The sequence below is a fragment of the Chiloscyllium plagiosum genome, unplaced genomic scaffold (assembly GCF_037043375.1).
Source record: "Chiloscyllium plagiosum isolate Xiang-an unplaced genomic scaffold, Cpla_swu_hap1 HiC_scaffold_19, whole genome shotgun sequence".
Classification (NCBI taxonomy): Eukaryota; Metazoa; Chordata; class Chondrichthyes; order Orectolobiformes; family Hemiscylliidae; genus Chiloscyllium; species Chiloscyllium plagiosum.
The window spans coordinates 12863993-12891627 of NW_028270157.1; the positions used below are offsets into that span (position 1 = coordinate 12863993).

The 27635-nt window shown below is 41.7% G+C and overlaps 2 protein-coding genes across 4 annotated transcripts in view; one reads left to right on the plus strand and one right to left on the minus strand.

Moving 5' to 3' along the window:
* The window catches only part of LOC148146717 (uncharacterized), a 195949-nt gene that overhangs the window by 164007 nt on the left and 4307 nt on the right, over positions 1-27635 (plus strand). The gene's annotated exons all lie outside the window — the stretch shown is intronic.
* ppm1h (protein phosphatase, Mg2+/Mn2+ dependent, 1H) overlaps positions 1-27635 on the minus strand; it is a 157797-nt gene that overhangs the window by 57503 nt on the left and 72659 nt on the right. The window contains exon 2 of the mRNA XM_087997023.1: positions 1138-1303. Coding sequence (XP_087853149.1) covers positions 1138-1303 — 166 coding nt within the window. The remainder of the gene's footprint in view (positions 1-1137; positions 1304-27635) is intronic.

A 27635-nucleotide genomic window follows, 5' to 3' on the forward strand; every position in this document is an offset into this window, starting at 1 on the left:
AAAGGGTTCAGAAAAGATTTACAAGGATGTTGCCAGGGTTGGAGGATTTGAGCTATAGGGAGAGGTTGAATATGTTAGGGCTGTTTTCCCTGAAGCGTCACAGGCAGAACGACTGACCTTATAGAGGTTTATAAAATCATGAGCAGCAAGGATAGGATAAGTAGACCTTTAGAATTACCCAAACCTTTTCCCTGGGGTGGAGGAGTTCAGAACTAGAGGGCATAGGTTTAGGGTGAGAGGGGAAAGATATAAAAGAGACCTGAAGGGCAATTTTTCATGCAAAGGGTGATACGTGTTTGTAATGAGCTGCCAGAGGAAGTGGAGGAAACTAGTACAATTGTAACATTTAAAAGGCATCTGGATGGGTATACAAATAGGAAGGGTTTGGAGGAATATGGACCAGGTGCTGGCAGGTGGGACTAGATGGTGTTGGGATATCTGGTTGGCATCGACAAGTTGGACCGAAGGGTCTGTTTTTGTGCTGTACATCTCTGTGACTCTATGACTGTAAGAACATGGGTTTATGCAGAGTCTTAAAATGGAGGGAATTCCAGAGAGTAAGGACTACATGCCTGAAATCTTGGCTACCAATGACGGGGGCTGGAGAGAGGCTGTTAGCAATGCGCAGAATTCTCCATGGAACATTAAGAGTTTGTTTAAATTCCTAAGGGTTCAAAAGCACAGAATCAGAGATGTTTCTATTTGTGCAGAAGATCAAAATTGGGGCCATAGATATAAAAGACACAGTTACCAATGCACAGAAACACAGAACAAACCTTTTTTTCCCTGATAGTGGCATAAATGTGGGACTCACTGCTATAAGGCACAAGTGAGGTAAATAGCACAAATTGATTTCAAGGGATTTTAAGCAGGCACATGAAACAAAGTATATAGAGTGTGTGGGCTAGACAAAGATGTTCACAAGGGGATCTGTGTGGAGCATAAAATACTGGCATAGACCTGTGGACCAAATGGCCTCTTTCTGCAGTGCAGGCTCTAGCAATCTACATGTAACACAGTAACGCATACTGTAATTTAATTTATATTACTGGGCACAATTGATCATTCCATGAAAGCTGCAAGAATTGTATTTCACTGACCCAGCATCCATTGAACGTAGAATGAAGATTCACTTACTGAATTGTCTTTAAGCTGTAACCCCTCCCCGTTTGGTAATGACGATCTCCTTTTGAGTGTGGAATTCTTACTTGGTGTGATAGGTGCGCTTGATTTTTTCTTCACAGTCACCACTTCACAGGAACCCTGGTCTTCATTGTGCGTGCTTTTTCCTGCATTGATCACCCTGCAAGCCACCAAAAATATTTCAGGAAAATAACCGTGCATGAGGGAATGCAGGCATCTTACATGGCATAATCATTAACCTTTACCCCACCAACCTACTGTATTGCACCATTTCTCCACAAAAGATGTCAAACATACAATAATTTTATTCATTAGGTGCAAGCAGAATCTATTGTTAAAGTAATAATGAAATTTAATTTGCAATAATGAAATGGCTTGTGGTAAAATGGAGAGAAATTAGAAAGAACTTGCAATTATATTGCACCTTTTGCAATCTCAGGATGTCCCAGGCAATGAATTTCTGATGTTCTGTTGGCAAACACTGCAGGCAATCTGCACACACTAAAGAACAGTGCCCCTACATTTGGGCCGGGTTCAAGTCCCACTTGCTCCATAGATGTAATACATCTCTATGTTCCTATACCTATCCAAGATACTAAGAGACTGTCTTGCTCTTTTTCAAATATTAGGAGGGAACCATGAACAGCCAACTGAGCAGGCAGATAGAATCTTCACTTAATGGCTCATCTGAAAGACGGGATCTTCAAAAATCGAATATATCCTCACTGTGATCACCTTAAAGAACATGCCCACGTATTGAGAATCAAGCTTGAATATAATATTTTCTCATGTTGCAAATATGCTATTAATGAGCTTCTGACAGTAGAAACACTCAGAAACACATAATATCTTTCCATTTGATAGTAGAGATGGAAGGAGGGAAACACACAGCTGTCAGGAAAAGAAAGCTCCTGGACTCTCTCGCTATCAGGCAGTTGGTTCGCCGCAATGGGGCTGGTATCATGACCTGGGACAAGCAAATCATCGGTTGCCAAGTATCAGCAGCCAATTAGAAGCTGGCATCACAAATGGAGTAACTTTCTCACACACACCCTCCCCCATATTCCAAGGATGGAGGTCGCCCATGAAGAAAGTCAGTGTTGTTTGAGGGACATGGCTGTGTTCTGGTCTGACATCATTCTGTCCACATAAGTTCCCTTTCTGCCTGCGGGTCCAGAGGATTCTATCCCGAATTGCAATGCTTTACTACAAGAAAGGAGGGACTTAAGGAGACTATACAGTTAAAAAAAACAAGAGATAGAAAATAAAAGAAACCTCTAATATGGGAAATCAGAAAGATCCAAAGAAAACGTTGATAATGTAAACAGAAATAATCCACTCTATGCAAGGAAGAGAATCTTAAAACTTCCAAATATCAACTTTTTTTTTTAAGTTCACTCGTAGGACATGGGTGTCGCTGACTGGCCAGCATTTATTGCCCATCCCTTATTACCCTTGAGAAGGTGGTGGTGAGCTGCTTTCTTGAACCACGACAATCCATATACTGTAGGTTGACTTAAAATGGCCTTAGGGAGGGAATTTCAGGATTTTGATCCAGCGACAGTGTAGTATCAGTGATATATTTCCAAGTCTGGGTGGTGAATAGGTTGGAGGGAAACACGCAGGTAGCAATGTTCCCATCGATCTGCTGCTCTTGTCCTTCTAGATGGAAGAAGTCATGGGTTTGTAAGTGGAAGTACACACTGCTGCTACTGAGCGTCTGTGGTGAAGGGAGTGGATGCCTGTGTATGTGGTGCCAATCAAGTGGGCTGCTTTGTCCTGGATGGCGTCTTGAGTGTTGCTGGAGCTGCACACATCCAAGCAAGTGGAGCATATTCCATAAAACTCCTGACTTGTGCCTTGTAGAAGGTGGACAGGCTTTGAGAAGTAAGGAGGGGAGTTACTCGCCACAGTATTTCTAACCTCTGATCTGCTGTTGTAGCCACTATGTTTATATGGTGAGTTCAGTCAATTTTCAGATCAATGGAAACCTCAAAGATGTTGATAGCGGTGGGATTCAGTATGGGTAATACCATTGAATGTCAAGGAGTGGATTGTCTCTTATTGGAGATGGTCATTGCCTGCCATTTGTGAGGTGCAAATATTATTTGCCACTTGGCAGCCCAAACCTGGATATTTGTCCAGATCTTGTTGCATTTGAATATGTACTGCTTTAGTATCTGAGGAGTCACAAGTCACATTGTACAATCATTGACAAACTTCCCCACTTTTGACCTTATGATTGAGGGAAGGTCATTGATGGTTGGGCTTAGGACACTACACTAAGGAAGTCCTGCAGAGATGTCCTGGAGCTGAGATGACCAATCTCTAACAACCATAACCCATAGAATCACTACAGTGTGGAAGCAGGCCATTCAGCCCATTGTCTACATTGACCCTCCAAAGAGCATCCCACCCCAGACCCATCTCCCTACCCTATCCCTGCACTCTATGGGTAATTCAGTGTGGCCAATCCATCTAACATGCACATCTTTGGAAATTGGGAGGAAAGCAGGGCACCCGGAGGAAACCCACGCAGACATGTGCAGAATGTGCAAACTTCACACAGACTGTTGCCCAAGGCTAAAATCATCCAGGGTCCCTAGTGCCTTGAGGCAACAGTGCTAACCACTAAGCTACTGTGCCACCCAAATCTGCTTATGTGCCAGGTATGACTCCAACCAATGGAGAGTTTTTCCCTGATACTAACTGATTCCAGTTTTGCAAGGGCTCCTTGATGCCACAATCTGTTGAATGCGACCTTGATGTCAAGGGCTGTCACCCTCACCTCACCTCAGGAATTCAGCTCTTTTTTTTTGAATCAAGGCTATAATGAGGTCAGGCACTGAGTGGCCCTGGCAGAACTGAAACTGGGCATCGGTGAGCCGGTTATTGCAATTTGGTGCTTCTGGATAGAAATGTTGATGGCACCTTCCACTGTTGATCAAGAGGAGACTGATGGAGCAGTAATTAGCCAGGTTGAATTTGTCTTGCTTTTTGAGTACACGGATACATGGGCAATTTTTCACATTGTCGGGCAGGTGCCAGTGTTGAAACTGTACTGCAACAGCATGGCTAGGGGATTGGCAAATTCTGGAGCACAAGTCTTCAGTACTATATCCAGAATGTTGTCAGGCTCCATAGCCTTTGCACTAGCCAGCAACTCCAACCATTTCTTGATAACACATGGAATGAACTGAATTGGCTAAAGACTGGTAACTGTAATGGTGAGGACCACCGGAGGAGGTAGAATTGGATGGCACTTCTGGCTAAAGATTGCTGTGAATGCTTCGGCCTTATTTTTGCACTTATGTGATATGGCCTTACATAATGGACTCTTCCATCATTGAGGATGGGCACATTTGTGAAGCCATCTCCTCCAGTGAATTGTATAACTGTCCATCATCATTCATGACTGGATTTGATATGACTTCAGAGCTTAGATCTGATCCATTGTTTGTGGGATTGCTTAACTCTGTCTATCATTCAGCTGCTTATGCTGTTTAGCATATAAGTAATCTGGTTTAGTAGCTTCACCAGGTTAACATCTCAGTTCTAGGTATGTCTGGTGCTGCTCCTCACATGCCCTCCTGAACTCTCCATTCAACCAAGGTTAAACCCAAGGTTAATGGTAATAGTTGAGTGGGAGATATGTTGGTAGATTGTGCTGGAGTACAATTCTGCTGCTGTTGGTGGCCCACAGAGCCTCATGAATGCCCAGTTTTGAGTTGCTAGATCTGTTTGAAGTCTGTTCCATTTAGCATGGCGATAGTGCCACACAACACGACGGAGGTTATTCTCAATATGAAGGTGAGACTTTGACTCCGCAAGGACTGTGCAGTGGTCCCTCTCACCAATACTGTCATGACAGATGCATCTGCAGCTGGCAGATTGGCAAGACGAGGTCAAGTATGTTTTTTCCTCTTGTTGGTTCCCTGACCACCTGCTGAAAATTCAGTCTAGCAGCCATGTCCTTTTGGACCCAAGCAACTCAACATTAGTATTGCAACTGAGCCACTCTTGGTGGTGGGCATTGAAATCCCTCACTCAGAAAACATTTGCACTCTTGACACCCTCAGTGCTTCCTCAAAGGAGGACCACTGATGCACCAGCTGAGAAGGATGGTATGTGGTAATCAGTGGGAGATCTCCTTGCCCATGTTTAACCTGAAGCTAGAGGCTTGACAGGGTCCAGTCAATGGTGAAGACTCTAAATGGCAACTCCCACCCAACTGTATAACACTATACAGTGCCAATGGGACAGGACATATCCATGGATGATGCTGGTGGTGTCTGGGACATCGTCAAACTCACAGAATAATACTTGACAGACAAGGTCAGACTGTTGCTTGACTACTGTATGAGAAAGATCTCCCAATTTTGACACTAGCTCTGAGATATTATCAATGAGGACTTGTAGGGTCCTCAGGGCTGTTTCTGCCATTGTCTTCTTCGGTGCCTAGGTCAAGGCTGGGTGGTTTCGTTCCTTTGTTGAGAAATAATGTTAAGCATAATGGAAAAACAATTTTCATATAATGTCAAATAGGAAATAATTCTAAATCACGTTTTGAGATTAATTTAGGTAGATTAATACTATAGATTATCATTCACTTTCCTATCTTAATACCAGTTTTAAAACCTCTCTCTTTGACCACGCTATTGGCAATCTGTTCTAATCATAGAATCATACCATACAGTGAAGGTCCTTCTACCCATCAAGTCTGCACAAACATAATTACTCAGTCTATACTAGTCCCATTTTCCCACTGTAGCCTTGAATGTTATGACGTTTCAAGTTCACATCAAAATACCTTTTGAAGATGGTGAGGTTTCACACCTCAACCCTCAGGCATTGCATTTCCAATTCCCACCTGCCTCTGGGTGAAATTTCTTTTCTTCAAATCCCCCTCTAAACCACCCACTTTTCACCTTAAAATTATGCCCTCTTGCAATTAACCCTTCAACTAAAGAGAACAGCTGCTTTCTATCCACTCTGGCCATGCCTGTCATTATCTTATGTACCTCAGCACTCTCTGCTTCAAAGAAAATTGAACTTATCGAGATCTTTGTTTATAGCTAAAACTCCATCCCAGACAATACCCTGATGAATCTCCTCTGCACCCCCTCCACTATAATCACATCCTTCCTATAGTGGGTTAACCAGAACTGTACACAATACTCCAACTCCAGTTTCACCAAAGTTTTGTGCAGCTCCACATAACCTTCTTGCTCCTACAATCTGTAACATGACGGAAAAAGGTATGTAGTCTTAACTACCTTACTAAACTGTCCTGCCATCATCAAGGATCTGTGGACAAGCATCCTAGACAGATGTCTGTTCCGAGCATCTAGGCATTCATTGAGTGCTCCTTTGTCTTGTTACTTCTTCCAAAGTGCATCCTTTCAGGGTTAAATCCTATTGCTGCCAAACTGCCCATCTGACCAATCCAGTTATATCCTCCTGTAACTTCCTCACTGTCAATCACCTGGCCAATATATGTAACATTCACAAACTGACTTATCAACCCCCAAATATTCATCTGGGGGTACTGTTTATAGAATATTTCCTTAACGGTTCAAATTTTGTTTATACTGCTCTTGTGAAGTGCCACGGGATGTTTAGTTACATTAAAAATTGCTATATAAACATTGGATGTCATTGTATATGTTCACTGCATCTACTGTAAGGTGACTGCAGCAGGAAGGCCTCAGTCAGAATCCCAATAGCTTTTGATCTTAAGACAATAAAATTAGCATTCCTTTAAAGGACAAAGGGTATTATGTATAGTAATTCTATATCTTGCATTTCAGACAAATTGTAGTAACTGCAATCTCACAAAGCATTGGATCTGCAATTATACTCATTCCCCTTTTATTCTATTTGCAGTGTCTTAACCACAAGATGTGGAAAAGCCAGTGATGGACTGGGATGGACAAAGTTAAAAATCCACTACACCAGGTTACAGTCCAAGAGGTTTATTTGGAAGCACTCGCTTTCGGACTGCTGCTTCTTCATCAGGTAGCTGTGGAGCAGTACCATAAGAGACAGGATTTATAGCAAAAGATTACAGTATCATGCAACTGAAATGAATATTGAACAAACCTGGATTGCTGTTAAGTCTTTCATCTTTTAGAATGGGTTGCAGGTTTTGGTTCATTAATATGGAGATCCCAGAACTTCTTTTAAGTCACATTCTCGAGATAACTTAAGGTTTTATAAAAAAAAGTGGCATCTCAGCTCAGACAATGCATTAAAGCTGTGAGGTTAGAGTCTGTCTGTATCGCAATCTTGAGTCAGACTGGTTCTATTTCCAAAGTGGAATTGATAAAATATTACATGGAGTGACTGCCTGCAGATTGTGCGCATTTTGAGCAAAATAGAAAGTATCTGCAAATATAATTCTGCAAATGCAAATTCACACCATAGACTTACACACGTGTGTGTGCGTGTGCAAGAGAGAGTGTGTGTCTACATGTGCGTGAGTGTGTGTTTGCATGTGTCCGTGCTTGTTAAAGTGTGTGTGCGTGTGTGATGGGGTATAAGCCTGTGAGAGGGTGTGCGCATGGATGTGAGTGTGGGAGATGTATATGTGTGTGTATGAGAAAGAGCATGAGTATGACAGAGGGTCTGCGTGAGTGTGTGAATATGCAAGAGTGTGTATGCGTGTGTGTGTATCATGTAGTGTGGTCACCTGTAGTCTTACAGGAACACAAGGACCTGGTTGAGGCCATCCTCATGGGTACCGAACCTGGCTATCAGCCTCTACTGAGCCACTCGGCATTGTTGTGTATCCTGAAGTCTGCCTTCAAGGATGGTCACCCAAAGATCCAAGGCCAAATGCCCCTGACCGCTGAAGTGGTCCCTGACTGGGAGGGAACACCCTTGTCTGGCAATTGTTGCGCAGTGTCCATTCATCTGCTGTCGTAGCTTCTCCCTGGTCTCACTAATATACTATGCATCAGGACGACCTTACCATGCAGCGTGAGATAGACAACATTTACCTGCTCACAGAGTCTCACAATTACCTGCTAAGTACATGGTGGGCAATGTCCCCATATGTAATGGTGGTATCCAAGTCAACACTCTGACATGTCTTGCAGTGGTTGCCATGACAGGATTGTATGGTGTTATGGTCAATGTTGACCTGAAGGCTGGGCAGTTTGCTGTGACAATGGTCTGATTAAGGTTTCCCGGTTGTTTAGAAGCGAGAAGTGGAGGTGTAGGGAAGGTCTTGGTGAGGTGCAACAGATGAACAGGTGCAACAATCACCAGACAGGGGTTTTCCCTCCCAGTCAGGGAACACTTCAGCAGTCAGGGACATTCAGCATCAGATCATCAGGCAACCATCCTCCAAAGTGGACTTCTTGATATGCAACAATGCAGAGTTGCTGAGCAGAGGCTGATAGCCAAGTTCGGCATCCATGGACTCAACTAGGACCTTGGGTTCACGTCACACTACAGGTGACCCCACTACACTATACAGTCTCTCACACACACAAGCACACATACACACATTCACGCAGACCCTCCCTCATACACACGCTGTCTCATACACCTCCCACACTCACACCCTCTCACAGGCTTATATTCCATCACACACACTTTACCAAACATGCACATATGCAAACACACACTCTCTCATGCACACTCACACGCAGACACTCACACTCTCTCTCTCATGCACACACACACACACTCATATATGTGTCAATGGGGTGAATGTGCATTTGCAGAATTATATTTGCAGACAAATTCTATTGTGCGCTTTTTGAGCAAAATCTGCAGGCAGTCATTCCATGTAATACTTTATAAATTCCACTTTGGAAGTAGACCCAGTCCGACTCAACTAGGTAAAAACAATGACTGCAGATACTGGAAACCAGACTCTGGATTAGTGGTGCTGGAAAAGCACAACAGTACAGGCAGCATCCGAGGAGCAGTAAAATTGACATTTCGGGCAAAAGCCCTTCATCAGGAATAAAGGCAGAGAGCCTGAAGCATGGAGAGATAAACTAGAGGATGGGGTGGGGAGAAAATAGCATAGAGTACAATAGGTGAGTGGGGGAGGGGATGAAGGTGATAGGTTGGGGGTGGGGGGAGGGTGGAATGGATAGGTGGAAAAGAAGATAGGCAGGTAGGACAAGTCATGGGGACAGTGCTGAGCTGGAAGTTTGGAACTAGGGTGAGGTGGGGGAAGGGGAAATGAGGAAACTGTTGAAGTCCACATTGATGCCCTGGGGTTGAAGTGTTCCGAGGCGGAAGATGAGACGTTCTTCCTCCAGGCGTCTGGTGGTGAGAGAGCGGCGGTGAAGGAGGCCCAGGACCGCCATGTCTATTTTCTCCCCGCCCTCATCCTCCTCTAGCTTATCTCACCACGCTTCAGGCTCTCTGCCTTTATTCCTGATGAAAGGCTTTTGCCCGAAACGTCGATTTTGCCTGTCCTCGGATGCTGCCTGAATGCTGTGCTCTTCCAGCACCACTAATCCAGAATCCAGTCCGACTCAAGATTGGGATACAGACAGACTCTAACCTCGCACCTTTAGTGCATTATCTGAGCTGAGATGTCACCTTTTAAAATAAAACTTTAAGTTTATCTTGAGGATGTGATTTGAAAGTAGTTCTGGGATTTACATATTAATGAACTGAAACCTGCAACCCATTTTAAAAGATGAAAGACTTAACAGCAATCTAGGTTTGTTCAATATATCATTTCAGTTACATGAAACTGTAATCTTTTGGTAAAAATTCTGTGTCTTATGGTCCTGCTCCACAGCTACCTGATGAAACAGCAGCATTCTGAAAGCAAGTGCTTCCAAATAAACCTGTTGGACTGTAAACTGGTGTTGTGCGATTAAGTTTAACCACAAGAGGGAGCTAAGTGTTACTTGTTTTACATTTTCTCTCCACCTACATCATTCTGTTTGGAAACAATACATGCAACTGGAGGCAGTGCATAAATTAGCCCCCTGCTGTGATCTTCAGTTTAGATGCAATTGTATTGTTTAGTAAATAAACTTGGCTTTTAGTTTTAGCTTCAAAGTAGAAGTTCATATATTTTCGAATATTGCAACAATTACTATCTCATAATAAACAAAGTAGTGGCAGGGAAACCATACGATAGTCAATGAAATACACAAAAGAAAGACTTGTATTTATATTGTGCCTTTCATGATTTAAGCATACCCAAAGCATTACAGCAAATGCAACTGCAATGTAATCCAGGAAATTAAGTAGCCAATTTATGAACAGCAGTACCTCGCAAACAGCACTGTGAAAATGGACCTATGATTTGTTTTCATAATGGGGTTAACTCACCTTTTCTTAAAAATAATGAAGTCTTGTACAGGATGTTGGTGACACTGCTCCTGGAGTACTGTGTACAGTTTTCATCCTCATATTTATGAAAGGAAATACTAGCATTGGAAGCAGTTCAAAATAGATTCACTAGGCTGATTCTTAGGATGAAAAGTTGACTTATCAGGAATGGCTAAACAGGTCAGGCTATGATTATTAGCATTGAATAGAATAAAGGGTGACCTTATGCAAATGTACAGGATCCTGAGGGAAATTAACTGGGCAGATGTTAAGAAGATGTCTCCTCTATGGGGAGAAATCTCAAACTAGGTAATTTAGTTACAGAATAAGAGGACATGCATTTAAATACGGGATGTAAAAGAAGTTCTTCTCCCAGTGGACAGTGAATGTCTGGACTTCTCTATCACAGAACACTGTAAAAACTAGATAACTGAAAGTATTTGAAGAGGATGTAGATAGATTTTTGGAATATCAAGGAGTTGAAGGCTATGAGAAGCTGGAACGAAAGACAAATTGAGGCCTGGGGCAGATCAGCCGTGACCTTAGGGCCCAAAAAGCTTACTCCTCGCTCTTATGTCTTATGCTCTCATGCTAACCAGTGCCATTAAACCATTTTGGGGCTTCAGCTCATCATCCCAAGTAAATGGTAGTACCTCAGACAGTGCAGCACTTCCTTCATACTGCATTGAAGCATCAGCTTCAAATACCTGCGTGGGAGCCTGCATTGGCATTCAAAATCTCACTCTCTGAAAGAGAAAAGACAGTGCTAAACATAGAGGCAGTAATTAATAGCTGAACTTCGGCTGTCCTACCAACAACTCATTAAAAAACACAGGCTTTTTGTTCAAAGGAAAATCAGTCTATATATGCAAACCATCCTACAAATCTGCAAAATGCAAGACACCCACCCAGATATAAATTCAGTTAATCTCTTCTGAACAGGCTTCAATGCATTTACGTCCAAAACTAAACACAATATTCGAGATGCAGTCTCAACAATGCCCTGCATAACTGTAGCACAGCACTTTCATGTTCAATTCCTCTTGTAAGAAAGAATAGCATCCCTTAACCTTCTTGTTTTTTTTTGTTGCCATAAGTATAATCGTAAAATGTAAAGAAAGCTGCAAAAGTAAGAATAAAAATAATAAAAAATTGCAGCTTTTTAACAATATATTACATGTAATTCTGGTCTCCTTCCTATCAGAAAGATGTTGTGAAACTTGAAAGGGTTCAGAAAAGATTTACAAGGATGTTGCCAGGGTTGGAGGATTTGAGCTACAGGGAGAGGCTGAACAGGCTACCGCTGTTTTCTCTGGAACGTTGGAGGCTGAGGGGTGACCTTATAGAGATTTACAAAATTATGAGGGGCATGGATAGGATAAATAGGCAAAGCCTTTTCCCTGGGGTCAGGGAGTCCAGAACTAGAGGGCATAGGTTTAGGGTGAGAGGGGAAAGATATAAAAGAGACCTAAGGGGCAACTTTTTCACACAGAGGATGGTGTGTGTATGGAATGAGCTGCCAGAGGAAGTGGTGGAGGCTGGTACAATTGCAACATTTAAGAGGCATTTGGATGGGTATATGAATAGGAAGAGTTTGGAGGGATATGGGCCAGGTGCTGGCAGGTGGGACTAGATTGGGTTGGGATATCTGGTCGGCATGGAGGGGTTGGACTGAAGGGTCTGTTTCTATGCTGTACATCTCTATGACTCTATGATTCTATTTCATAGTGTAAGATCGTAATCAACTAATTCAAATCTATCTTGAGTTTATTCCCAGTTGGCCAATTTGTGCCAAATTATTTTTTCTTTAATAAATTTCTCTCTGTTATAATACTAGATTTTAAAAAAAAATCATTGACTTATTTTATGCCCATTTTGGCTTGTCTGTTTATTGTTCTGACTGCTATTTAGTAACAAAACATTGGTCCCCTAGGAGAGTTAATATCAAGCCTTGCTTTCCTATATCGATCTATATTGCTGCATTGGATTTGGGCATATTGGGCACAGTTCAGAAATGTGTGGATCACAAAACTTGGCAAGTATTGTGAACTGCAAGGAGGATATTGCTAGACCTTGAAATAGGAGTAGGCTGATGGAATTGGTGGACAAGTGTCAGATACAAATTTAGGCAGAGAAGTGTCATGTGATACATTAAAAAGAATGAGTGAGGGCAATAAAAATAAAGAGGCAACTCTATAAGAAGTGCAGGAGTAGAGGAGCCGGTAGTTGGGGGAGTGCAGAATTGGGCATGGGAAGATGCTGTTACATGTGTCCAAATCATTGAAGGAGTCAGGACCGTTGAGAAAGTGGTTAATAAAGATGCTAACAGTATTGCTGAGTAATAGGATGCTAGGCTTTAAAATGAGGCAAACAGTGCAAAAGCAAGGAGGTTAGAAAACACTGGTTCAACCACAACTGAAATAATATGGCTAATTCTGGGCACAGCATTTTAGGAAGAATATGGAGGCACTGGAGTGGATGCAGGAAAGATTTACAAGAATGGTTTCAGGAATTAAATATTTCAGTTTTGTGGACAGACTTTTCCTTGGGGAAGAGAAGGTTGAGAGTGGATTTGATAGTGGTGTTCAAAATCATGTGGGGTCTTAACAGATAGACAGAGAGATATTGTTCCCTTTGGCAGAGGTATCAAAAAGCAGAGAACACAAATTTAAGGTTTATGGCAAATGAATCGGAGATAATGCAAGAAAAAACTCTTGAATTATCAACTTAGTAAATGGTTAGAATTTACCTGAGCAGATATTGGCATAAGATTATTCAGTTATGAAAAAAACAGAGATCTGTGGAAAAGGACAGAGACAAATACATGCCAAGCTGCTCCCCCAGAGAACTGACACAGGCACAATGAGCAGAACAATGTTTTTTTGTGCTGTAATCATTCCATAAACTAATAAGGGAATCAAGGGTTATGAAGAAAAGTAGAAGTTGAGGATTATCAGATACGTCACAATCCCCTTGAATGGTGCAGCAGACTCGATAGGCTGAATGGCTTATGTGACTGCTTCGACATCTTATGGTCTTACGATTTTGTTTTAAGGTCACTTGATTTCCCTTGGCTATGATCTTGTCATGTGTTATTACTTATATTGCATTATAATATCTTATTAGTCTATGCATGGTAATATTTACATAATTTATTAGCCTTTTGCTATGTATTTATCCTTTATCCTAAGCTCTTAAAGATATTTTATATGTCCACAAAGACATTTTTCATGAACACGACCTTAATCAAATTAAAGCTTTTTCAATGTAATTAAAGTCAAGTTTTGATGCTCATCCTTTGGTGTTTATTATTGCTCTCTCTTCCAACATTTTTGACATAATTAAATTTGGGCCAGTGCACAACTCAATTTTCAGCTTCTGCCCATATATTTCTTCAGTTGCTATTGGAAAGAGAGCAATGTTATAATCCCCACGTATCCATTTCCTCTCTATCACTTGGCTGAAAGGGCTTGCTTGAAGTTCCTTCCTTCAGAGAAGCAAATGAAGACAACAGAGAAATCACATACTTAGATCCACATCCAACATTCAAACAACTACTCTGCTATCTTAAAATATGACAGCACTTTCCCCGCCTCCTCCCCAATCCCAATCTTTAATCTTACAATCCTTAGAAATCTCTGCAATGCTCTAATTCTGATTTCTTGCACATTCCCATCTGCCTTCATTTCACCATTGGTAGCCATGCCCTAAGTTATGGAGGTGCCTCCTTAAGATTTGCTACCTCTCTTTTCTTCAAGACTCTTAAACCTTTTTGACCAGTGTGTGCAGTGGGGCTCTGTGTGCAGTTCTGGTCGTCTCACTTTAGGAAAGATGTGAAAGCTTTGGAGAGAGTGCAGAGAAGATTTACCAGGATGTTGCCTGGAATGGAGAATAGGTCGTACGAGGATAGGTTGAGAGTGCTAGGCCTTTTCTCGTTGGAACGGCGAAGGATGAGGGGTGACTTTATAGAGGTTTAAAAGATGATCAGAGGAATAGATAGAGTAGACAGTCAAAAACTTTTTCCCCGGATACAACAGAGTGTTACAAGGGGACATAAATTTAAGGTGAAGGGTGGAAGGTATAGGGGGGGATGTCAGGGGTAGGTTCTTTACCCAGAGAGTGGTGGGGGCATGGAATGTGCTGCCTGTGGGAGTGGCAGAGTCAGAATCTTTGGTGACCTTTAAGCGGCAATTGGATAGGTACATGGATGGGTGCTTAAGCTAGGACAAATGTTCGGCACAACATCGTGGGCCGAAGGGCCTGTTCTGTGCTATATTGTTCTATGTTCTATGACCAAGTGTTGATTCGATGAAAGTCAATTATAAGATGGATATTGCTTTTGTACCATACTAATAAGAAAACCATTTCCTATTGTTAAGTAGCAAAGTAAATATTTAAACAAAGATTTAACTCTTTTGGGAGCCATAGGACCCCAGCACTACAAATGAATTTGTAATTTGTTGAACTACCATTAAACAGACTTCCACCTTATTTTGGGACATTTTAACTACTTTAAAGGCACTATAGAAATGCAACTGTTGAAAACTGACAAGTTAAATTTCTGAACAAGCTATCGAATTTACACAGCAATTGTGTGTAAGTGCTTAGCATCTCATTTCACCCAGATGTCTGCTTTATGTTTTTAAATTGCCACTTTCTCCTAATCATTCTTTCCACACTTTAGTAACTGCTGAAAGAGGAGCAATGGAATATGCATATTAAGCGTCTCAGCAACAATGCTCACGGTTGGGAATTATGATCCCCACAAACCATTCTATATTATACATACAGGCCCATGACTGCTAGTGATTCATAGTTCTATTCCATTAACCTTATTAAACATAGATGCCAACAATATTGCTGAGTAATTACATTTGTGAAGAAATGACAGTCTAAACTGATTAGCAGTATGCTTTTTATCTCTTGGTAGCAAGAAAGATGGCTCTTGAAGAAATAAATTATATTTCTCCCCCAATTAGTCTACACTCACTAAGTTGAAATAATTTTCTCTCAAAAATGAAGTTATACTAACAATCTTTCTGTGATTGTGACATAATGGTATATGGCAGTTGAATTTATTATAAAGTCATAGAGCCAAACAGCTTGGAGATAGCCTATTCGGCCCAACTCATACGTGGTGATCCAGTTTCCTAAACTGAACTAGTCCTATTTGCCTGCTTTTGGCCCATATCACTCTCTACCTTTCTTATCCATGTACCTATCCAAATGTCTTTTCAATGTTGTAATTGTACCTGCTCCTAACATTTGCTCCAACAGCTCGATCCACATATGCACCACCCTCTGTGTGAAAAACAGGTCATCTTAGGTCCCTTTAAAATCTCTCCCCTTCACTTTAAACCTATACCCTCAACTTTTGAACTTCCCTACCTTGGAGAAATGACCTTGGCTATTCATCTTATCTATGTGTGTCATGATTTTATATACCTCTATAAAGTCACCCCTCAGCCTCCAATGCTACAGGGAAAAAGCCCCAGCATATCCAGCCCCTCCTTAGAACTCAAACCCTCTAGGCTCGGTAACAATCTTTTTTGCACCCTTTCCAGTTTAATAACATCATTCCTGTTGCAAGGCAACAAATATCATATGCAGTACTGTCTACTTTCAGAACAGTCTTTCAAAGTAGTCATTGCTTTCTAAAGGACAGGTTTCCTGTTCTGTCTGTCATAAAAAACAACTTTTAGTACAAAGTTGATTGCAGTTCTTTTTATTCTTTAGCAGAACATTAGCATTGCTGACAAGATCAGTTTTTGTTGCCCATCTCTAATTTTTCTTGAACCGAGTGGCATCCTAGGCCATTTCACAAGGCAATTAAGAATCATCCACATTGTAGAGAGTCTGGAGTCACAAGTAGGCCACATCAGGTAGGAGAAGATTTCTTTCTCTAGAGTACACAAGTGAACTGAGTGTTTGTTTTGCTACAAATGATGACAGTTGTCATGGACACCATTGCTAATTTAGCTTATTAAACTTAAATTCTACCAAGCCTTCATGGGATTTCAACCCACCTCCCCAAAGAACTAAATGAAAACCGAAAGGGCAGCGGATGCTGGTAATCAGAAACAAAAACAGGAATTGCTGGAAAGCGCTAAGGAGATCTGGTAGCATCTGTGGAGAGAAATCAGAGTTAACATTTCAGTTTGAATGACCCTTCCTCAGAACGTATTAATTAGAAGCAAGAGTAAGCCACTTGGCCCTTTAAGCCAAAACTGAAATTTAATAAGATCATAGCTGATCTTGTTGTGGGCACCCTCCACATTTCTGCCTAACTCCAATCAACACCAACTCCTTTGTTAGTCAAGAATCTATCTACTACAACCCTGCTTCCACTTCTCTCTGGGGAAGAGAGAGGGATTAGTGAGATTGATTTATAATGTTTTATGATATAGTCAAGAGAGCCTGGGGCAAGGATTTTAACTGCACACAGTAGGTTAATGCCAAAGGTTGACATGACATATCATCCTTGTAAGTGTCTTTCAACTACTGTACGGGTGACAGTGTATTGCTGTTGACCTTTGAAGGGCTTCCCTTCACTTGAAACTAAAAGCACATACCTCGCAGAAGGAAATAATTATCTTTTCCACAATGGAAGACAACAGCTGTTGCTTCTCAGGATCAGTTTCTTACTACTAGGAAAATCCAAATATACACATTACCTTCTTGGTAGGCCTCCCCATCAATCCCATTAGATTTGAACTTCCCTAAGTCACTACGCAACCTATCTATCTACAACTTAATCTGTCCACTTTACTGAGCCCTAGGCCCAGGCACCTCAAGTAGACATGCTAGATTGAGGAGTCTAGTCTCCATTCCATTGAGACCATTGTGCTGCTTACAGTTGATTGACATCCCTCTCCAACAATACTACTTTCCCTTCAATGCTTTATTTTCTCAACCCCACCCTACTTTTTATATAATTAGTTCTCCTGCTTTACTAATGTAACCTCCTCTCAATTGTGGAGACTGAAGCCAGAATAAAGTTCCCCAGTCTCCCTCCCAAAGCAGTGCCAGCTAATTATACTGCCAAAATACCCCACCTGGACATTTAGTGGATGGACCCCCAGATCTGACTGTAGCATACTCCTTTGAGCTAGACAGCCCCAGAAGGTGAGTGACTAATGTCTGTATAGCTCCCCAAATATGTTCCTGGTATTCTTGGGACTAACAACACCAACGCCTCAAAGATTAAATAGGAACTTTTGTGCTAATGATATGTCACGAATGGAGACTGTTCAAGGTTAGTGTTCAGAATTTCTCAAAAAATGTAATTCTTTCCTTGACATACAGTGTATCAAAGCCTTCAGCCCAGGATATTGAAAAAAGGGCCACTGTAGTTAAAACATTAAAGACAAAGGAGCACAGATTGGCAAATAAAAGTCTAACTGGGTGGTAACCCAAGCTATATCTGAAGGAATTTGTACTTATAGCCCTTTTTATAACCTTAAGACTACAAAAGCACTCAACACGAAAACCGTGCATTTTTAAAGTGTAGTCAGTGCTTTAATGTATGAAAAACAGCTATCAATTTGTACATAAGGATCTACAAACAGCAGCGTAACAGTGCCTCTAAAATGAATTGTCTGGGCACTATTTTAGGTTGATACACTGGCTAGGATACCAAGAAGAAATACCTCCTACTTATCTGCAGCAGTCCTGCAAGATCTGGATGCTCTGCCCACTTGAGCAATCTAATCTGAAAGAAATGTTTTTAAGAATGCCCTTGACACTGTTACTCCCATAGTCCTCATTGGTTGTGGACCTAGGTTTAAGTGCATACCAATGAAATAGGACCAGAAGTAGACCATTCGGCCCCTTCAAGCCTGCTTCACCTTTCAATAAATCATGGCTTTTTTAAAAAATTAATTTACATGTGGGACATGGGCTCACTGGCTAACCAGCACTTATTACTCGTCCCTAGCCGCCTTTGAACTGAGTGGCTTGCTGGGCCTTTTCAGGGGGCAAAAACGGGGTAAAAACAATGACTGCAGATGCTGGAAACCAGATTCTGGATTAGTGGTGCTGGAAGAGCACAGCAATTCAGGCAGCATCCGAGGACAGGCAAAATCGACGTTTCGGGCAAAAGCCCTTCATCAGGAATAAAGGCAGAGAGCCTGAAGCATGGAGAGATAAGCTAGAGGAGGGTGGGGGTGGGGAGAGAGTAGCATAGAGTACAATAGGTAGGTGGGGAAGGAGATGAAGGTGATAGGTCAGGGAAGAGAGGGAGGAGTGGATAGGTGGAAAAGGAGCTGGGCAGGTCGGACAAGTCCGGACAGGTCGACTTACTGGAGGTTAGAAACTAGGATGAGGTGGGGGAAGGGGAAATGAGGAAACTGTTGAAATCCACATTGATGCCCTGGGGTTGAAGTGTTCCGAGGCGGAAGATGAGGCGTTCTTCCTCCAGGCGTCTGGTGGTGAGGGAGCGGCGGTGGAGGAGGCCCAGCACCTCCATATCCTCGGCAGAGTGGGAGGGGGAGTTGAAATGTTGAGCCACTGGGCGATTTGGTTGATTGATGCGGGTGTCTCTGAGATGTTCCCTAAAGCGCTCTGCTAGGAGGCGTCCAGTCTCCCCAATGTAGAGGAGACCGCATCGGGAGCAACGGATACAATAGATGATATTAGTGGATGTGCAGGTAAAACTTTGATGGATGTGGAAGGCTCCTTTAGGGCCTTGAATGGAGATGAGGGAGGAGGTGTGGGCGCAGGTTTTACAGTTCCTGCGGTGGCAGGGGAAAGTGCCAGGATGGGAGGGTGGGTCGTAGGGGGGCGTGGACCTGACCAGGTAGTCACGGAGGGAACGGTCTTTGCGGAAGGCGGAGAGGGGTGGGGAGGGAAATATATCCCTGGTGGTGGGGTCTGTTTGGAGGTGGCGGAAATGTCGGCGGATGATTTGGTTTATGCGAAGGTTGGTAGGGTGGAAGGTGAGCACCAGGGGCGTTCTGTCCTTGTTGCGGTTGGAGGGGTTGGGTCTGAGGGCGGAGGTGCGGGATGTGGATGAGATGCGTTGGAGGGCATCTTTAACCACGTGGGAAGGGAAATTGCGGTCTCTAAAGGAGGCCATCTGGTGTGTTCTATGGTGGAACCGCTCCTCCTGGAAGCAGATACGGCGGAGGCGGAGGAATTGGGAATACGGGATGGCATTTTTGCAAGAGGTAGGGTGGGAAGAGGTGTAATCCAGGTAGCTGTGGGAATCGGTGGGTTTGTAGAAAATGTCAGTGTCAAGTCGGTCGTCAGTTGAGAGTTAACCACATTGCTGTGTGTCTGGAGTCTCATCTAGAATGGCAGACTTCCTTCCCTGACAAATATTACTGAGCCAAATGGGTTTTTCCACAACAATTGGCAATGGTTTTGTAGACATCAGTAAATTCTTAATACCAGTTTTCTTTTCCTCCATCTGCTGTAGGGGGATTCAAACCCAGGGCCTCATAACATTAGCTGAGTTTCTGGATTAATAGTCCAATGGTCATACCACCAGGCCATCATCTCTCCTGATCCACTTGTGCTTCACAATTTGCACATTAGTGAGGTGAGAGTGACAGCCAGTGACATCAAGACCACATTCAACATAATGTGGCATGAAGAAATCCTAGCAAAACTGGAATCAATGGATATCAGAGGTCAATCTCTCCACTGGTCAGAGCCAAGCCTGGCACATAGGAAGATGATTGTGGTTGTCAGAGGTCATCATCTCAGCTCCAGGGCATCTCTGCATGTGTTCCTCAGGATAGTGTCCTTGGTCCAACCATCTTCAGCTGCTTCATCAATGACCTTCTTCCCTTAATAAGGTCAGAAGTGGGGATGTTTGCTGATTTTTGCACAATGTTCAGCACCATTCAAGACTCCTTAATCACTGAAGCAACAAGATCTGGACAAAATCCAGCCTGGGCTGACAAGAGGCAGGAAACATTTGTGTCATACAAATGCCAGACAATGACCATGTCCAACAACAGACAATCTAACCACCACCCATTGACATTCAATGGTGTTACGATCACTGAACCTCCCACTATCAACATCTTCAGGGGGAAGGGGGGGGGGGGGTGGAAGAGGAATTTAACTGGACTCACCACATAAACACTGTCTACAAGAGCAGGTCAGAAGCTAGGAATATTCATTTCCTGACTCCCTAAAGCTTGGGCACCATCTACAAGGCACAAGTCAGGACAGAGATGGAATACTCCCCACTTGCCTGGATGGGTGCAGCTTCAACAACACTCAAGGAGCTTGACATAATCCAGTCCAGATTGAATCTAATAAACCTCCTCTGAAACATCTCCAATGCATTTGCATCCTTCCTTAGATAAGGAAACCAAAATCGCATATATTACTTGATATGTGGCGTTACCAATGCGCTACATAATTGAAGCACAACTTAATGTACAATTCCTCTCATACTAAAGGATAGCATTCCTTTAATTCTTTTTTTGAGTACATGCAATATGTTCATACTATATTTCTGCGACTCCTACACAGTTACCAGTTTTCTGCTTTCCTCCCTTCTTGAATAAACAGGTTATGTTTATTACTTTTCAGCCTGATGAAAACTCTTCTGAATGAGTGAATTTTGAAAAATTAACATTAATTGATGTCTGTCTGGACCCAGAGAATTAACAACCCATAGTTCCATCAGTTTCCTTGGAATCACTTCCCTCACCAAATTCTTCTTTACATTCTGTCTCCTAATTTATTGTTCATTTTATCTTCTAAAATGAAGACAGAAGAAAATATTTGTTCATTTCATTGGCCTTTTCCTCTTTATCTATTAAATCTGTATTCTCATTCATTGGAAGACCAACATTCACTTCACTTACTCTTTTCCTTTTTAAACACCTGCAGAAACCCTTGCTATCCATTTTTCCATCTGTAGTTAGTTTCCTCTCATAGCTAATTTTTCTCACCCGATTAATCTCTCAGTCATTCTCTGCTACTCTGGTCAATCATTTAGGGGAGATGATGGCCTCAGGAAGTTGTCGCTGGACTGTGAATTTAGACACCTAGGTAACGTTCTGGGGACCTGGGCTCGAATCCTACCATGGCAAATGGTGGATTAAAAATCAATAAAAATCTGGAATTGTGATGACTGTGAAACCATTGTCGATTGTTGGAAAAACCCATCTGATTCACTAATGCCCTTTAGGGAGGCAAACTGCATCTTTATTTGGCTTGGCCTACATGTGACTCCAGACCCACACCAATTAGTGAACTTAACTATTGGAGATGGGCAATGAATGGGCTTCAAAGCGAAGTTGAGTAGAATCACTGACAACAACACATCCCTCCCCAAACAGCTCAATGCATTCTATGCTCACTTTGAATAGAAGGTCAATGAAATGAAGTCTCCTGCCCTATTGGGTGCACTTGTACCCACAGTCATTGCCACAGACATCAGATCAGCCTCTTGAGGGTGAACCCAGGAGAAGTAACTGACCCAGATGGAGTCCCCAGCTGAGCACTCAGATCCTGCATGGACCAGCTGGTGGGAGTATTTGCAGACATCTTTAACCTCTATTTACTACTATGTGAAGTTTCCATCTGCTTCAAGAAGACAACGATCATCCCACTGCCAAAGAAAAATTAAGCAGCGTGCCTTAATGACTACCACGTGGCTCTGACATCCATTATAATGATGTGCTTCAAGAGGTTAACAATGGCCCACATCAACCCCAGCCTCTCAGACTGCCTTGATCCACTGAAATTCACCTATGCTGACAACAGGACCATGGCAAACACCATCTCCCTGGCCCTACACTCATCCCTGGAACATCTGGATACCAAGGACATCTATGTCTGATTCCTATTAATTGACATTAGCTCCATCTTCAACAGCATAATTCCCATCAAACTCATCTCCAAACTCTGACACCTAGGACTCTGCTCTTCGCTCTGCAACTGGATCTTCAATTTCCTGACCCACAGACTGCAATCAGTAGGGTTAGGCGTCCTTCAAAATAATCCTCAACAGGGGCGGCACAGTGGTTAGCACTGCTGCCTCACAGCACCAGAGACTCAGGTTCAATTCCCGCCTCAGGCAACTGTCTGTGTTGAGTTTGCACATTCTCCCCTTGTCTGCGTGGGTTTTCTCTGGGTGCTCCGGTTTCCTCCCACAGTCCAAAAATGTGCAGGTTAGGTGAATTGGCTAAATTGCCCGTAGTGTTAGGTGTAGGGGAATGGGTCTGGGTGGGTTGCTCTTCAGAGGGTCAGTGTGGATTTGTTGGGTCGAAGGGCCTGTTTCCACACTAAGTAATCTAATCTAAACTAGTGCACCGCAAGGCTGCATATTCAGCCCCTTACTCTACTCCTAATACTCTCAACTGTGGGGCCAGGTTCAGCTCTAATTCCATTTAAAAATTTGCTGATGACACCACTCAAGTGTGTCGGATCTCAAACGAGACAGATTACAGGAAGGAGATAGACAGCTTAGTGGTATGGTGTAAAGACAGCAAATCTCTCCCTCAATGTTGGCAAAATGAAAAAATAAGCTGGTCATCGACTTCAGGAAGTGGAGTGGAGGATATACCCCTGTCTGTTTCAATGGTGCTGAGGTGGAGATGGTCAAGTGCTTCAAGTTCCTTGGAGTAAATATCCACTAACAATCTCACGTGGTCTATCCATGTCAATGCTGCAGTTAAGAATGCACATCAATGCCTCTACTTCCTCAGAAGGCTAAGGAAATTCACCCTGTTCACAATGATTCGAACCAATTTTTATAGATGTACCACAGAAAGCATCTTATACAGATGCATCACAGTTTGGTATGGCAACTGCTCTACCCAAGACCAGAATAAATTAGAGTTGTGAACGCAGCACAGTCCATCACAAAACCAGTCATTCTTCTATTAACTCCATTTACATTTCCCACACTGCCTCAGGAAAGCAACCAACATAATCAAAGATCGTGCCCACCCGGTTATATACTCTTCTACCCCTTCCATCAGGCAGAAGATACAAAAGTTTGAAAACATGTACCAAAAGAGTTAAGAACAGCTTCTTCCCTGCTGTTATCAGACTTATGAAACGAACCTCTCATTTTTAGAGTTGATCATTCTCTGCACCTCCTCTGTGGCTGTAACACTACATTCTGTTCTATTACCCTGATTATCGGTATGTTTGTCTGGTTAGCATATAATACAATACTTTTCACTGCATCTCTGTACATGTGACAATAATAAATCAAATACAAATAAATGCTGCCTAGCCAGTGATGTCCCCATCCTATAAATGAAAAAGTTCTGATCTGCTTCCCCTAAATGTTTTAGTCAAGCACGGATCCTGGGTCCCCTTCTTGGAATTTTTCTTTACAGTGAAAATATATTTATTCTGAAATATCTTCTGAAATGTCTCTACTGATCACTTCTCAAGCCTAGTTCACTTTAACTAGTGTTGCCCTTATTTAATATTAAAATACTAATTCAACCATATTGTGGTTATGATTACCTAGAGGTGATTTTACTCTGAGGTTATGAATTAATCCTGTCATCTAACATAATACCAGTCTAATATAACTTGTCCTCAGGTCAGTCGCAGAATGTGCTGCTCTCAGAGCCATCTCAAAAGCATTCCATCAAATCTTCACCCAGGCTACTGCTGCCAATCTGTCTTTTCTAATTTATCTATAGATTAAAATCACCAAAGATTATTTCCGTCCTTTTATCAGAAGTGCTCAATATTTCTTCTTATATACTTTGGTTATTGTTAGGGGATAACAAGACCCACTGAGAAAAAGTGTTAAGCATCAGAGAAGACTGTTAAAAATACAAGGCTGATAATTTTTTTGTTTTTTATTGACTGTCTCCAAATCCTGCTTGACATAAAGCCTGGGTGAGTTCGTTGCAGTGAAGACAATGGTGGCCAGTCTAACGTACTGGAAAGTAGGCGTTCACACTTGTAAATAATGATGAGAATGGTTGTGCTGAGGGGGAAAGGCTTTTAGTCTCCAAGTCCCACAGGATGGCGGTAAGAATATCAGACTTCGGCTTATATTTTAAATGCTAATTTAATTTCAATATAGACTGGATTTGGGTGTAGAATCAACATTTCTACCTGATTACAAGGCATATGTGATTCACCCTGTCGTGACTTTGGGTTTTGAGAGGGGAACAGACCATTGAAAGTAATTTTCTTATGAGGTATCCTCAAGGTATCTCTGAACCTCACAGACAGGTTAGGATGGAAGAATCTGAAAGAACAAGATAAAACACATATTTGTAGATGGAAGCTCATGCTCAGATTGAAAAGACCAAATTCATGAAGATCAACATTTAAACAACACCAGAGGATTCGCCTAACATTGGCTAGCCAGAGAAATCTCCAGGGTAACTCTGATCATCAAAGTCAGTTTGGGGATTAGAGGATACCCTACTGGTAAATGAAAACGGAAGTTGAGAATAGTTTTGAACTGGTTCTTGGGGAATTAAGTATCCATTTATCAGAGACAGAGTAAAATAGCGATGTGGGGAATTTTAAGTAATTTTAAAAATTAAAATGAGGGAATCTTTACTGCAGTTTAATGTGCACATTGTCTATTTCAATGTGTTTAGTCATTATTGATTTATGTTTGTTGCAATAAAAGTCTTAAAATTCAAATTCTTGCCCTGTCGCCTTTATAGTCAGTCACTGAAAATTCAGATGTTATTCTAACAAAATCCCTGTAGAAATCAATAATTTAGCAAGACTCAACCTCAGAGCAGGGGATACAAAAGGTGAAAAGACTGGGAATGACAGCAAGTAACTATTACGTAATATAATTACAAAGTTGAACCATTCACATCCTCATTTATAATTTTATTCATGGCAATCTTTTTGCTTGCCAAGTGTGTGTTTCCAACCCTGTTGAATAAACTCCATAAAATCTGAATCTGCTGAACTCCGACTGAAAAAGGAAGTGAATAGGTTATTTTGTTAACCATAAACTTGTTTAACAGGAACTGAGTTATTAGGCTGCTGTATGTTGTGAAATTACATTATACCTACTTTGTGCTACCTGCAGTAATATGCTAAAGGCCATAATTACGTGCATCCCATTAACTAAATATGCTCCAATATTTCTGCAATGCTTCCCGCTGACACAAATACTATAGATTCTGACAACAATCAGATCTCAAATCCTGTGAACCAAATGAATGGATACCTCCAACACCCTACCCCACCAACCAAAAGACAGACCAAGTATCTCAGAGCATCTAGGACACTAACATCCATCCGAAATTTGTGCAAAAAGAAAAGGGTAGGTCTGACACGGAATTGTAACCCAATCTCTTCCCTTCCCCATTATTGGTAAAAATGCAGCAATTATATTGCTCATTGACAATTCCCGCCAGAACCTCGAAGGTCAAGATTGAATTGCAGCATTATTTAAAGCTAGACACATCAGCTAACAGTGAGAGAGAGTTGGGAACAGCTTCCCTTAACATCAAGAGAGCATTCAACCAAAATAATATCAAGGAGTTTTTCAAAACCTAAAGTCAACAAATTCAAAGGAAAACTCTCCAATGGATACAACCATAGTTGAAAAAACATCTATTGGAGTATTAGAATATTAAAGCTGAATTTCCTCAAGGCAGTGTCCTTAGCTTCACCATCTTCATTGTGGTTCAATAATGATATCCCTGTTCTTTTATCATAGGGTTAAGTGTGTTTATTGGCAAGTCATTGTTATGATATTCATTTCTATTGACAATTCCTACAAGACATGGATAAATATTTCACTTGTGATCCGCACGTGACAGGCAAAATTTGCATCATATAAATGCAAGGCAACAAACATCTCCAACAAGAAGAGTTCCAAATACCTCACTTAAGTGTCAAATGGCATTCATTCATAAATCACTTACCATAATCCAGTGGAATCTCACTGACCAGAAGCTTAACTGAACAGCCCTGCTAAAAACGATTTGTAGAGCTCTTATGGTGCAGTGGTAGTATCAAGTCTCATCTGCTCCAGAAGTGTGTCATAGCATATCTGAATAGGTTGTTACAATAACTATCAAAGAATGACTTAAATTAGACATTTAGCACTAAATATCCATTTCCCAACTCATTTCAACAGTGACTACATTCCAATGTGTACTTGAGTACTTTAGGACATCCCTATTACATGGAAAATGCTATGTAAAAAGAGGGTGTCTAATTAATATTAGTTTCACAACTGCAACTTCTTCCATCTCTTTGGAGTAGTTGGTGCAATGAAAGAGGTCCATATCTTCCATCACACTGGGGGAGTTCCTCATTCTTGAGTCAAGCTTTTGTCCTCTCGTGGCATGAAGGAGGCTGAAGGTTAGCATGCCTGTGAGAGGTGGTCACAGATACCAACACATCTTCCAGGCAAAACTGGAAAACAGTCATGTTGATAACAAAACACACTCTTCTGATGACATAAGCTTCAAAGTCTATTAATCTGTTAATATGGCATGCCAGGTAATGATGCAACAATTATTTCTGAATAGCACATTCAGCTTTGATATTCTCACTTATTTCCAGTATGCAGTATTCCAGTCTTCACTATAAATACAACAGTACTCAACTTTGGAAAAGGCAGGTTATCTTCCTCAGAAAATGAATTCTTCCCAGCAATGAAGCACCTTAAGATGTTTTGATATGTAGGAAGATGGATGTACCTGCCTTTTCTAATTTAGCATATTAAGTGTTATAATGTATAATGTTGTACGTAAAACTTTGACTTCCTTTGAAAATATATAAAGTAGAACAAGCCAAAGATTTGATTTGTTGGAGACATGGACACTTCATCTATTTATTCCGAATTAAATTGTGCTATTTTGAAAGACAGGCAAAGTTCAAAGAAAACACTGATCCAGTTTAACTGGTTCCATTGCATAGTTCTTAAATCGAGCTCAAAGGGCCAGGTAATAAACCAGCGTCAGTTGACACCCAGTGCTGCTTGTGCAGAATTCTAGAAACATCCTGATGAAAAAGGTTAAAAAATAAAGAAAAAGAGGAATCAAATATTCACACTAGGTTTTATTTCATAATGGTAAAAGTATAAGACCTATATGCAGAAGCAGGCTCGAGTCTGCTCCGTCATTCAATGAGATCATGATTGATCTGAAAATCCTCAACTCTATTTTTCCTCCTTTATCCCATACTGTTTAAAAATTCTTTTATTGTAATCCCTACTCTGAGATTATGCGTTCTAGTCATGGACTGAT